The following is a 13,772-nucleotide window of genomic DNA, read 5'->3' as shown; positions in this document are numbered from 1 at the left end:
GACATCTATCACTGCCAACACCATCAGGCATCTATCTATCACTGCAAACACCATCAGGCATCTATCTATCACTGCAAACATCATGAGGCTCATAGAACATTCAGATCAACACCATCTCAGTAGGGCTGTTCCAGCAAAACATACATGGGACCCAGGGAAGGCACTTTTATTGTGGGGTACTCACCCATAGATGCAATTTAGAATTTTCTTATCATTTTAATATGAACTTTGTGAAATCAAAGTACCCTGGCATATAATATTTAAAACTGCCATCCCTGGAACAGCCCTCATTGGAACCAAGACACTTGTTGATTCTTTTGATCTTCACATCCTGTAATATCTGGATAAAATGACTTGGCCTTGTCTGACTGGATCAATAACAGCATAACAACTCAGGATGCTTTGAGTCAAATTAAATTTCATGGTCTGGTTTTTAAAACCTGCATCTTCATGGGTACTTATTTTGTGAATTTATCATTGTAAAATATGTTTAAACTATTAAGCAATGATGTGTTTATCTCAAAAGATTATACCATCCATCACTTCACACATTTCTGAACAAACAGGTTTGGACTGATTAGGGCATTGCTAACATTTAGCATGAAGCAAAGAAGATGCCAACATCCTTTTAAATGTGTCTGAAATCGATGAAGCTGAATTCATGTACTACTGCTATAAATACATCAGTGTGAGCAGAAGGCAGTGGCACCCTTTGAAGCATGGAGACACTAATGTCTAACTGAAAGGAAACATGACACTTCTGTATCAGCTGCATGCAAAGAACCCTCATATTCATCTGTCAAAATATTCTCCATAGAGAAACTCAAATTACGCTTTCATGTGTGTTTTCATCCCAAGTGACTGTTCAATAATTAAATAAATGGGAGGTGTGGAGGAGAGTTTGACTTATCTGATAAAGGCGTAATCAACCTGAAAAACATCAACCCTTATTAATGAAAAAAGTGGATTATCTCCACATATTACACAGAATCACTTTAAACAGACACATTTAAAATGAGCTTTGAGAAAGCTGGACTGATTTCTTGATTGCTTATACAGCAGTTTTTGATCTGATTTGGTGCTTTACAGTACAGCAATGCAAGTAGGTTATTTAGTACCAAGGCAATTGGAGTAAAATGCCTTGCCGACAGACACATGATGATAGCTGGCCCAGGCAGGTCTGATGGTAACATTCAAATCTGCATCCTTTCAGTCGTAAGTCTAGCATGGTAACCACTAAGCTACTGTAACTCCCTATTCAGCAGACAGTTTTAAGATAATCTGTGCTCTTGTGTTCGGTTGGCTCAATGAAAAATTGAACATTACTTGTTGTTATGTATATCTGATTTAATTATATCTGATTTAATATATATTTATTTCAATTTAATTGTTTGTCAGTTTGAAATTTTTTTATTTTTTATTACATGATACTGTAATGTAAATTTATTCACTAGAGATGATACTTTTTTTTTAGAAAATAGTTTGACCATGACTGTTAGTTTATAAACATCAGGTCTTGATCTAAATCTTGACCTTGTTTCTGAATTTGTAGCAACCTTCGTAAACAAGTTCTATTTTATTTTAAAGTGATTGGTTGTTTCCAAGGTCATGATGGGACCATGTCTTTAAGATATAAAAAAAAAATTTATTTTTTTATTTCTTAGAGTTTTCGTCAGGGTCACACTGGGTAAACGTGATCTGTAACAAACAAGTATTTGCTCTGTAAACTTCCAGAAGATGATCACGTGACCCTTGTTTACATTTTAGAAGCCCATATAACTCCTATTTTGGAGAATTAATCTCAGTAGAAGCTGGGCTGTTAAACTGTTTGTGTATGTTGTGCTGTTTAGAGTTATTTCAAATTACTTGGTTTGGAGTTATTTCAAATTGCTTGGATTCAAAAGGATTAATTCCATTATTTTTCTGGAAAATACATGTGCTAATGTAATACCGTGGAACAAGAACAGTTTTTTTAAATAAAAATTTATTCAGCTATCAGAAACCGGAGTGATAATTTTTATTTCTACAAGGAACTGTAGACTTCAACACTACAGATTGCAGCATACGTCATCGTCTTCCATCTTGGATTCTTCATCGGGATTTGAACGTGAAATCAGTAGAACATTTTGTTATTAGGACTGCTAAAATTTTGATCTTGGATTATTTTTGGATTACTTTTGGATTTGATTCTATAAAACCTTAAGTTCATATTGTTTTCAATTTTTACTGAATTTTTCCAGGGAAATAAATTATTGTATTTGTCAAAGCTTGTTTTCACTCTTTCTTGTGTTACTGTTTATTCGAGCCTAAACAAAATAGAAAATATTGTGAAAACATTTTTGGTTAATTAAAGAAATGACTAAAATTGGAATCAGACAAAGTAACTGCTTTCACATTAATCTGCCTATTCAATGTCTAACTGTAAATAATATAATACCTTTGTAGTAATCACAGAGATATTTGATGGAAGATTGGCATAATTTGAACAAAATGTGAAAGACCTTCTTCATGCCAAATGTTGTCTTCCAAGTTTGGTCTAGTAGCTTCTAAGAAGAAGTCGAAAATATTTAAGATGAAGTTGAAAATATTTAAGATGAAGTTGAAAATATTTAAGAAGTTGAAAATATTTAAGAAGTTGAAAATATTTAAGATGAAGTTGAAAATAGCAAACAATGATGGACAAATTATGGACAACACATGGTGGATACAAAACTATGCCATAAACTCACTTGACCTTGTTACCTGATGAACTAACAATTCAACTTTCTAACAATTCTTTCTATCAAGTTTGGTAAAATTCTGTGCAGCATTTGTCAAGTAAAAGTCATTGATGGTTTTTCTATTTGTAGTAACAGTGGTCATACCTGATGGCAGATTAGCTTCATTTGTAAAAAATGGGAAAGCCTTGTTGCCACTGATATTTCTGTCAAATCTGATCAAAATTTAGTTCACTGACTGTTGAAAAAAGAACTCATTTGAAGATTTGTTCTATTTTTAGTAATGGCAACTGTATTTAAATGAATTAATGTTATTTTTGTAAATTGGATGTTCTCTATCAAATTTGTTTAAATTCTCTTCATAGGTTTTTGAGAATAAAAATACTGGTTTTAATAGCTCATGAGATTTTTTTTAAATGTATTTCTTGTGATAGTATCATAATACAAAGCAGCTTGTCATCATTGGTATAAATCTGATTTGTTTTTCTCTTTTTATAAATGGCAGCCATATCTGATTGCTAATCCGCATCATTTTGCTGAAATTGAAAGACCTTCATGCCAGGATGCTTTCTGTTCAATTTGGGAAAGTTCTGATCAGCAGTTATTGAAAAGTCATTTAAACGTTTTTGTATTGCTACTAATGGTAGCCATATTTACTAATGACTCAACATCATTTGGAGAAATCTGAAACACCTTCATGTCAGGATGATCTCTGCCCAATTTGGTTGAAACTGTAACAGTTCTTTTTGATAAGTTTAAAACAGCAGCTTTGAACAAATGTACAATGCATGACAGATGACAAGCAATAATGCACAAAGGATGCAGGCCATGCCAGTAACTCACTTGGCTTATGGTCTGGGGAGCCAAAATACTGAAGATAAAAAACTGAACAAAAGCCACATCTGGATCAGGGTTCTATCATATGTACCAAGTTTAATGGACGTTTGGGAGTTATGCTCCAGAAATGAAAGTGTGATGGAAGGAAGGATGGGTGGATGGATGGACAGATGAACTAATGGATGGACAGTAGGAACCCAAATTTACATCCACTTCCAAATTCTTTGGGCAATAGAGTTTCCTGAATTTATACCTGGTGGTTTAGATGAAACATGGTAAGAGGATGTACTGTCCTCCAATTATTGTCAAAATGCTTGTATGAAAATTACAAATATAAAGAAGTTGAATTTACCTGTTCCATCAGATGCTGATGTGTCTTCTTTTTTCTCAATCTTCATTCCATACTCAAATGTAATCTCCGTGTCCTGTGTCACATTGCCAATGTTCTTCACAATTTTGCTTTCTACAGTCTCCTCATTATGGAAAAACCTAAGGGAATATTTTTATAATGATTACTCGGTGTCAAGTGATTAATATGTACCATATACTTTTGGTGAATGGTGTTACTAATACAATAAACCTTACTGATATGTACAAAACCTGCACACTGTCGTTGTTAACTATATACACTATCAATATTAAACACGTTGCCAATATATTTACAAATAGTACAATGGTTACTAGTAAGCAGATGCTCATAGTACAACAATGGATACAAGTAAGCAGATGTTCATAGTACAACAATGGTTGCTAGTAAGCAGATGTTCACAGTACACCAATGGTTACTAGTAAGCAGATGTTCACAGTACACCAATGGTTACAAGTAAGCAGATGTTCATAGTACACCAATGGTTACTAGTAAGCAAATGTTCACAGTACACCAACGGTTACTAGTAAGCAGATGCTCATAGTACAACAATGGTTACTAGTAAGCAAATGTTCACAGTACACCAACAGTTACTAGTAAGCAGATGCTCATAAGACATCTCTGCTTCCAAAGCAACAGACAGTATGATGTAAGCAATACTCAATAAATACTAAGAAGTGACCCAGTTTTGGTGTGTGACATCCCATCATTCCATGATGCATCAAATGCAATTTTGACTGCATCTGGTGAAAACATAATGAAGTAAGAGTTTGCAAATGAGTTTGGTAAGCAATGCTGAAGACATTCTGGACAGCAGGGTCACAACAATCTAGTTTTAGTGAGTGACATCCCTTCATCCTAAGAAGTCATTTCAGGATGCACCTACACTGTAAGCTTGTAAACAATATAATGCAATGGTAATTTGAACCAAGGCATGATTTTGTAAGTGATGATAACTAAAGTGTTGTCACTGTCCCATGGTATGCCCTCATGTAGGAAGGAACAGGTGAAAATGTATTGGAAAGCCTAGACATGAATTTCATGCAATTTTAAATAAATCCTGTACAGTAAGTCACAGCAACCCAGTTTTGCAATGCAAAGAAACTTTCACCATCAACAGTGCAAGTTTGATGTCAACAGGTGCACAAGAGTTCAAGACAGATAAGGAGGATGGATAAATGGACGCAAGGACAGATGCACAAATGGACGAAGTGAATCCCATATACCCTCCACATCAGGAAAAATGGGTAGCAAGAAATGACTCAAGAAACAAATCTTTGGAGTAAATAATGTTTCTTCAATAATACTTAACCAATCATAATACGTTTGGAAAACGCTAACTACATTGCAATCCATTCCTTCCAAGACTGGTTTCAAGTCGTCTGCCCACCTAGGTAGAACTAAGACAAGGCTGATCTCCTTGGAATAGAGGGGCTGGCATCAGATCCAATCTATACCTCAATTACTATTGAAGAGATATGACAGGTTTTAAATTGCAACTGTAAGGAGGCTGGGAGGAGCTGCCTGTACTATGCTTGGATAAATATTGTCAAAGAAACATATTTTACACCAAAACTTAGTTTCTTCTTCAAATATGATCCCCAATTATAATACAATTGGATAATTGGTATGATGTTAGGGAAGTTACACCCTTAACCCTAGAGAAGGCTTAAAATCCAGTCCCCTCATGTGCAGGAAGCAGCTTCAGATCTTGAGATAAATAGGTGCAAAAATTAGCATATCAATAAAATTGGGCACAGCTTGTAGGGAAAAAAAAAAATTCTGCACATCCCATGGAAGCCAAGTGACTGTGTCACTGTGTGAAGCTGTTGAATGACACGTGAAGATAACATGATGTGCTGCTACTGTAGGTCCTACCAGTTCAAACAACCATTTCGGTTGAAAGGTCAGTGGGGTAAATGCCAGTGAACAACATCTTTGCTTTCCATTCCATGGCTTGGATAATGTCAGTTAGAAAACAGTAGTCACTTGAATGCAATGCTAGTGGTACTTTCTTAACCTCATGAGCCAATATGCACCAGAAACTCGTTTGGTCTTGGTTAAGTATGAAAGAAACTGCTGCATTTGTGGTTGCTTGAGCAGGGGAGGAAAGATCAGGAATTACTAAGTTCAACAACAATTTTTTATTGATATTTCCAGCCTGAGGTAAGCAAACATGAACAGACAATACTTGAATTTCCTAGCTTTCTTCAAGACTTTGTTGATCCAAGGGGATGGAGGGAAACTGTATGCATCAGGACTGCTGTGCAACGAATGCTTGTGGAGGGGCCACCCTCAACTGATTTCATGAAACAAGGGCAGGATGTGGGAACCCCAAACTGCCATGCTGGCCTCTCTACAGATTGCAAATCCAAGAGGTTGAATCTGTAAGGAAATATTCCAAGCCTTTGCTAAGATGGGATGTTATATATCCAGAAAAAGTGATTGCCTGAACCAGTGGCAAGCTTCAGTCACCACTGTGACAAGAGAATCATCCAAAAGTCTTAAAAACAGGCAAGCCATGATGATAAGATCTGTTACTCCATCAAGAAGACCTAATGGATGAAGAAATTCCTAGGCCTTTTTTCAAGGGAGAAGGACAATGTTCACATGTCTCTTGACTTCTGCAAGCAACTGGGTAACATACTGGGATAGAATGATACAGGATTTGTCCCTGTGTTGCAATGCTTACTTTTTCAGAATATCATCCAGATAGTTGGAAAACATAAATATGTATGTGGCTCTGTGATGCAACATGATATCTGTCCACAACTCTCATGGAGACCAAGGAATTGATGTTCAAACCGAAACAGTGTGCTCTGAATTGGTATACTGCATCCCTGAATGCAAACCTCAGGAATTTTCTGAAAAAATTGTTAACTGGAATATGGAGGTATAATCTTGATGATCCAATTATGAAATCTGCCTCCTGAATGGTGTTGAGAAATCAGTCCCAGGGTCTCCATTCTGAACCATGGTACCTGAATGAAAAGTTTGAGAGATCTAAGATCAAAGACTGGACAATACATGAGATTGGCCTTGTACATTAAGAACAGACTAAAGTAAAATTCTGGTGAGTTTATGTCTTGAAAAATCTCAACCACCATTTCTAATAAGGAGATTGTCTCTCTTGCTATAGAATGTCAGTTCTGAATGGGCCTTCTGGGATGTCTGTAGCACAGGGAAGCCTTTATAATGGTGAGTAGCCCTCCATGATGACTTGTAAGACCTATGGATTGTCTTACCCACTCAAACGTGAAGTGTTTGATGTGTGAAAAGGGTAGCTTGGGATGGCATAATTTTTTGTGCGATGGACGGGGATGAAGGCTGACAGGGAGAGAAAGTGGATGGAAGCAATCCTTATCAACATTTCTGTCATCAGCATTTCTGTCTGAGATATGGGCATGTACAACTGTTTCCCCATTCAGCATACTGTGGTAAGGGGAGGACTGTAAAGTCTTTATTTTTTTCTGGTCTCTGCTCTGAAAATGGAGGCCTGTTTCTGAACTTCCTCTACAATTCCACAGAAGATCAAACTGGTTGATAGTGGCTGTGATCTAAGCATGGCTTCAATAATGTTCCTTTAGGAAGGCAGATGTGGGGAGAAATGCCTCCCACTAACTTCCAAGTGTGACTAGCAATGTTATCAATAGACAAGTCTAGGATCTGTTCAAATTGTTGAAGTTTAGTTAAAGATACCCAAATGAGCATGGATCCTACTGCAACAATTTTAAGCAGTTGTTGTGTGTCAAGAATGGACTTCCAGTCTATGCAAATGGGTTCTGACATTCCTAGGCCCACATGTATGTCAACAGCTTGGACATTAGTTTTAATGCATTTTATAAAAAGTCTTATTAAAATCTGATAGGAGTCCTTGGTCTGAAAAGAAAAGTCTGTTAAGTCACCTCTTTAACAGTGTTATAAATCAGTAAATCAGTAACTGAAACAGACTAGTAGCTGTTTGAATAATGGCTGGTCTTTCTTGGTATTAGATATATGGATGCTGGAACTTTTATAAGTTGTCAGTTATGACAATGGAGGAGGTGGTCAACACCCAGGTGGTAGAAGACAGGAAACATCTTTGATTCATGCACAGACAGGCAGAGTCCTCTCGGGACAATGTCAGGTCGAGTACAGAAGATGGCACTTATTACAGCATGACTTCCAACAGAAAGAATGGGGATAACATCGATGCTGAGTACGGTGCTTGTGATGAAGCTGGTGAAGTTGGTCGAAAAGGATGGTGAACTAGACTTGGGATAAAGCCAAGCTGTGACAGTAATCTCTTGACAGTCACTGAACAATCAATGATAGTCTAAAAATAATACTGAGCATCTAGGACTGGAACAGTACTCAGAGTTAGTGCTGATTCAAGATGGAGTCAGAACCAATGCTGGAGCAGTCTGGAGTCAGTTCACAATACGTTCGGGAGGCAAGTGCCGGGAAAAAGTCAAAACTGGTGCAGGGACTAGTAATTTCAGAGGCCGGAATATACATCCTTCATAAGGCTGAGACTGGGTATATCACAAAAATTAGATTAATGTAAAAACTGTACTAGGGAACCCAGGTGTAGACTGAGGCTGTGTCAGAGCTGGTGCTGTCCACAGCCAATTAGCATGTGATGTCTAAGTCTGGTACTAGTTTATCCCAGAACAGATCAAAGTAACCAGGACAGGGATGCATTGGTATGTCCATCACTATTCAAGACTGGTCACTGTACAAAGATGGTACTGGTCCAAGAGATGCTACAGAACTGACCTGTCCTGATCCTGGAGACAAGGCAGGCATGGCACTGTTAAGCCCACAACAATGTGGTTTGCTTATATTGCTTCTGCAATTAGGAAACTGTTAACGGAGGCAGTATTTACAGTGATATTAATGGAGTCTACAGCTTTCCTGTTGCATTTCCTTGCTTTCTTTCTTGTCCAATTAATTTGGTTGGCCAAGATAGTCACACATAAATTTTCTGACCACTGTGTGCAGATATGACCTGAATTGCATCCCATATGATTGAGACATGTAACCAAGTCATCTTTCACCAGCTGAAAATGTTTGCAATCTTACACTCTGTCTGTAATTACAGATGCAAAAACAATGGCATATACAGGTGAAACTTGTCAAAGGTTATGTAAACTTACCATGAAGAAGATGCCAATAACAATCAGAAATGTCTAAAATAGTTACAAGAATGACCTACTATCATGTAATATGAGGTAAATGATTGGTGGAATGCAGAGTATGGAGATGAATTAAAGTATCACAGACCTTAATCAATAATTAAAATGACACTGACTTAGGTATTGTATGATGAAGTTAGACAAATAAAGTGTGAATTTTTCACCTATGACAAAATGAGAAATAAAAATAAAGCTGGAGTAGAACAAAAAACAAGCAACAAGATTTATAGGAGGGCTTAATTTGCAAGGTGGTGGAAGTGCTTCTGATGTACTCGGATTGGGTAACATAGTTGAAAAAGAAAAGAAAAAGATGTAATTATGTATATCGAAAAAGCGACTATTGAAAATGTTTAATTTGTTTTCAATAAGTGAGCATTTATCAAGGCTTTCTATGGTAATTAGTCATCTATCAAAAGAAATGTCTCAGTCACAGAGTATAATTATTGTTCTGAATAAATGTAATGTGTGTGTTTTGTTTGATATCTTCATGCATAAAAACAAAAGTGTCATACAGAATGTAAATTTAAGGTTTTCATCAGCTTTTGTATGAACAAATTATTTGTGAAACAGGGACATGGCCAAAAATACAACTGCATACATGTATAGGATATGAAACAGGGGCATGGCCAAAAATACAACTGCATACATGTATAGGATATGAAACAGGGGCATGGCCAAAAATACAACCGCATACATGTATAGGATATGAAACAGGGGCATGGCCAAAAATACAACTGCATACATGTATAGGATATGAAACAGGGGCATGGCCAAAAACACAACCGCATACATGTATAGGATATGAAACAGGGGCATGGCCAAAAATACAATTGCATACATGTATAGGATATGAAACAGGGGCATGGCCAAAAATACAACTGCATACATGTATAGGATATGAAACAGGGGCATGGCCAAAAATACAACTGCATACATGTATAGGATATGAAACAGGGGCATGGCCAAAAATACAACTGCATACATGTATAGGATATGAAACAGGGACATGGCCAAAAATACAACCACATACATGTATAGGATATGAAAGTATCTAAAGGTAAACTGCCCTCATATTTCAAGAGTTGATCAACATAAATGATCTTTCTGGTTAAATGGTTCTTCATTTAAAAAGTAGGAGGACAATAAAAACTGATACAATTATAATATCATAACAATGGCAGAAGTCCAAATGTCATTCATACAGCTTGTTAACATTACAATCTGTATATAAATCCATAATGGACAATATAGACTTATATTCCTGCAGACTGATGAATGACGGTAATAACAAGAGGACCAGAGGCCTTCATGCCAGAATGCTTTTTTGGTCAAATCCTGTTCAATGTTTTATCAGACCAAGACATTTACAAGTTTTTCCATTCTGAGTAATAAAAGCTATATTTTACATCAGATTAGCATCACCTGTGCAAAAAAGGAAAGGCCTCCATGCCACAATGCTGTCAAATCGGATAGGCCTCCATGCCACAATGCTGTCAAATCTGAAAGTCATCCATACCACAATGCTGTCAAATCTTAAAGGCTTCCATGCCATAATGCTGTCAGATCTGAAAGGTCTCCAAGCCACAATGCTGTCAAATCTAAAAAGTCTCCATGCCACACTGCTCTGTCAAATCTAAAAGGCCTCCATGCCACAATGCTGTCAAATCTGAAAGGCCTTCATACCACAATGTTCTGTCAAATCTGAAAGGCCTTCATACCACAATGTTCTGTCAAATCTGAAAGGCCTTCATACCACAATGTTCTCTGTCAAATCTGAAAGGCCTTCATACCACAATGTTCTCTGTCAAATCTGAAAGGACTTCATGCCACAATGCTATCAAATCTGAAAGGCCTTCACACCACAATGTTCTGTCAAATCTGATCATATTCTGTTCAGCAATTATTTTGCAGAAGTTGTTTAAAGGTTTTCTTGTTTTAGTAACACCTACCATATTTGCTGGTGGATAAGTACTATTTTTACAAAGTAAAAAGGTCTTTAATCCAAGATGCTTTCTATCAAAATTTGTCCAAACTGTTCAACATTTTTTTGCAAAGAAGTTGTTACAGGGTTTTCTATTTTTATTCAGTATGGTAGATATACTGAATGGAAGATCAGAATCACCTGTATAAAACTTAAAGGCCTTTATGCAAGGATGAAGTAAATTTAAATTTGCCCTTTTTCAACTAATCAAAACAAAATCAAAATCTGAATTCATAATGTGTCCTTTCACATATCATGTTTTGTCCTTTCGCATACAAGGTTTTGTTTCTAATGTGATTCTGATATTCATCACAGCATTTGCCTGTATATGATCTAATATTATGACTGGGTCTGGGATACAATAACCTCCACTTTACATTTTATGGTTATCTATTTTGCATACCATCCCTTATCTTTAATACTGTTATTCTTTTTATCTAATCATCCTTTGTCTGTGAACATATCTGATGAAACCTATACAAGCGTTAAAAAATTCCAAAATTATTTGTGGCCTATAAGTACTTCAACAAAAGTAAATTGCATATATAGTCTGTATACACGGTTCTACTTACAGTTGTTTGTGAAGGATGAAGGTAGCAACCACATTTGTAGCAATCACCTGGTTAGCTAAAATTGTGCTGAACTCCTGTGTCAATTTCATTGGATCCACAATATTCACCTGAAATTAGCATGGCATGGCTGGTTTTAATTTCAAGCAAGTTTGGGCACTAACTTTGTACTAAAGCTGCAGGTGAATATAGTCACTGGTATAAAAGGTATGTGATTTTCAAAATCTGTAACACAGCACCCAACACTGTTGATAAAGAACCTGACACTGCTGATATAAAACCTGACAATACTGATATAGAGCTTGACACTGCTGACATAAAACCTGACAATACTGATATAGAGCTTGACACTGCTGACATAAAACCTGACAATACTGATATAGAGCTTGACACTGCTGACATGGACATGTTGAGAGGAAAAGATATCACTATGTCTCAACATTCACAGACAAGACAAAATTATTCTACTTACTCTGAAAAAGATTTTCATATTGTTTTTGTGCATACAAATTTAAATTTTTTATTAATGTTTCACCTATAAATCAGGGAAAGAAACAAAAATGGCACAACACCAACAAATACAATAACATGTCCCATGCTGTAAGGTTTAGGTTATTTAAAAACCCTATAAATCTGGCACAGTTGTTGACCAGAACTCAATATATTTGGTAGTTTAATCTCTGGTTTGGAATTACAAGTAACATCATTGTTTTTCAATTCTATGGAATATTCTGAAAACATTGCAAAACAAAAAAAACTTGCACTATAAGACAGATTTATAATTATAACGATGTTTAGCATGCCTTTTTTTAATGTGTCAAATGGCATAATGACCAAGACTAGTTCAGTGGAGTATCTGATAATACAGCACAGGGGTGGCACACTAGATGACCTTTGGGAGCTGCAATATTGGTGGCAATATTGGAAAGAGCCATCCATATATTTTTACAAACATCTAGAAAATGTAAATATGAAGATGAGAATAGAGGATTTAAGACAGGGTGGGAAGTGGAGTTTGTATTTGTGGAAAGTAATGGTAACATAACAGCAAGTGTTATCCTAATGATCAAGTACTACCATTACAAATGTGTACATGACAGCAAGTGTTATCCTAATGATCAAGTACTATCATTACAAATGTGTACAGAACGTCTGATACTTGAAATGATACCATAATTTATGTTGATTGAACATACCACCATACACTGTGTTTACAGCAGAACAGGCAGATAACTGTGGACTAAATGCTTCAAGTAATTAAAACAATGCATAATTTGAACACACCGAAAGAGTTCTGTATGTATTTATAGTTGAGCTGTCTGCATAAAATATGCAGACACACTTCTAATCATCATGAGGTCTGGTCATGTGATGCCATTATCAACATGTGTATAATGTAGTTAGAATGCATTAGATCAAGAGGTTTCCGTCATTAGAGACCTAAGAATATTACTTCCAAAATGATACTGATCAACAACATTATCAACAACAATACTGCAATATTACACCTTATTTCAAAATATATTTATTATCAGTTTTGTCAGTCTGTAATAATTTAGGTAGAAGTGTATCAAGTCTGAGTTAGGTTTAGTTTTGAGTTTTCTGGCACATAAACACAAGCCGATTATTTATTGCTGAGGTAATTGGAGTAAAAAGTGCCTTGCTCAAGGGCACACCATGCTAGCAACCCTGGATTCAAACCTGCATCCTTTTGGTTAGGAGTCCAGCAAGCTAACCACTAAGGTACAGTAACTCCTAGAAAGGCAATCGTCTTTAATCATAACTGTTAACATCACTGTTAGTCAGATTTTTTTCTATGCCAATGATTCATTCATTTCAATTACTCAGTCTGATTGATTCTGTATAGAATTTTGATCCCTAATATTGTGTCATGATATAAAACTGCTGCTAATTAACCTACACATATACAGTATGTGAGGTGGAACTCAATGATAAATAAAGAGAAAGCAATTTTGCCTGTACCAGTAAAATACACCAAGGACCCAGGAAAGGCACTCTCATTGTGGAGCAATCACAGGTGTAATTTAGAATTTTGCATTAAAAAAAAAAACAACATATGAGTAATCAGAGTACCCTGACACATTAAAAAAAATCATGTATCTT

General features: G+C 36.1%; 1 protein-coding gene across 2 annotated transcripts in view; it reads right to left on the bottom strand.

The window, feature by feature from the left end:
• The window catches only part of LOC149799047 (circularly permutated Ras protein 1-like), a 91,070-nt gene that overhangs the window by 30,779 nt on the left and 46,519 nt on the right, over positions 1–13,772 (bottom strand). For both annotated transcript variants that reach the window (XM_089958020.1, XM_089958018.1), the window contains exons 10-11: positions 11,652–11,758; positions 3,907–4,043 (exon numbers count right to left, since the gene is read on the bottom strand). In XM_089958020.1, coding sequence (XP_089814146.1) covers positions 3,907–4,043; positions 11,652–11,758 — 244 coding nt within the window. The remainder of the gene's footprint in view (positions 1–3,906; positions 4,044–11,651; positions 11,759–13,772) is intronic.

Source organism: Sinohyriopsis cumingii, chromosome 5 (genome assembly GCF_028554795.1).
Source record: "Sinohyriopsis cumingii isolate HCF-2022 chromosome 5, ASM2855479v2, whole genome shotgun sequence".
Taxonomy (NCBI): domain Eukaryota; kingdom Metazoa; phylum Mollusca; class Bivalvia; order Unionida; family Unionidae; genus Sinohyriopsis; species Sinohyriopsis cumingii.
The sequence above is the reverse complement of the archived record's forward strand: the minus strand, read 5'-3'. Positions and strand labels throughout refer to the sequence as shown.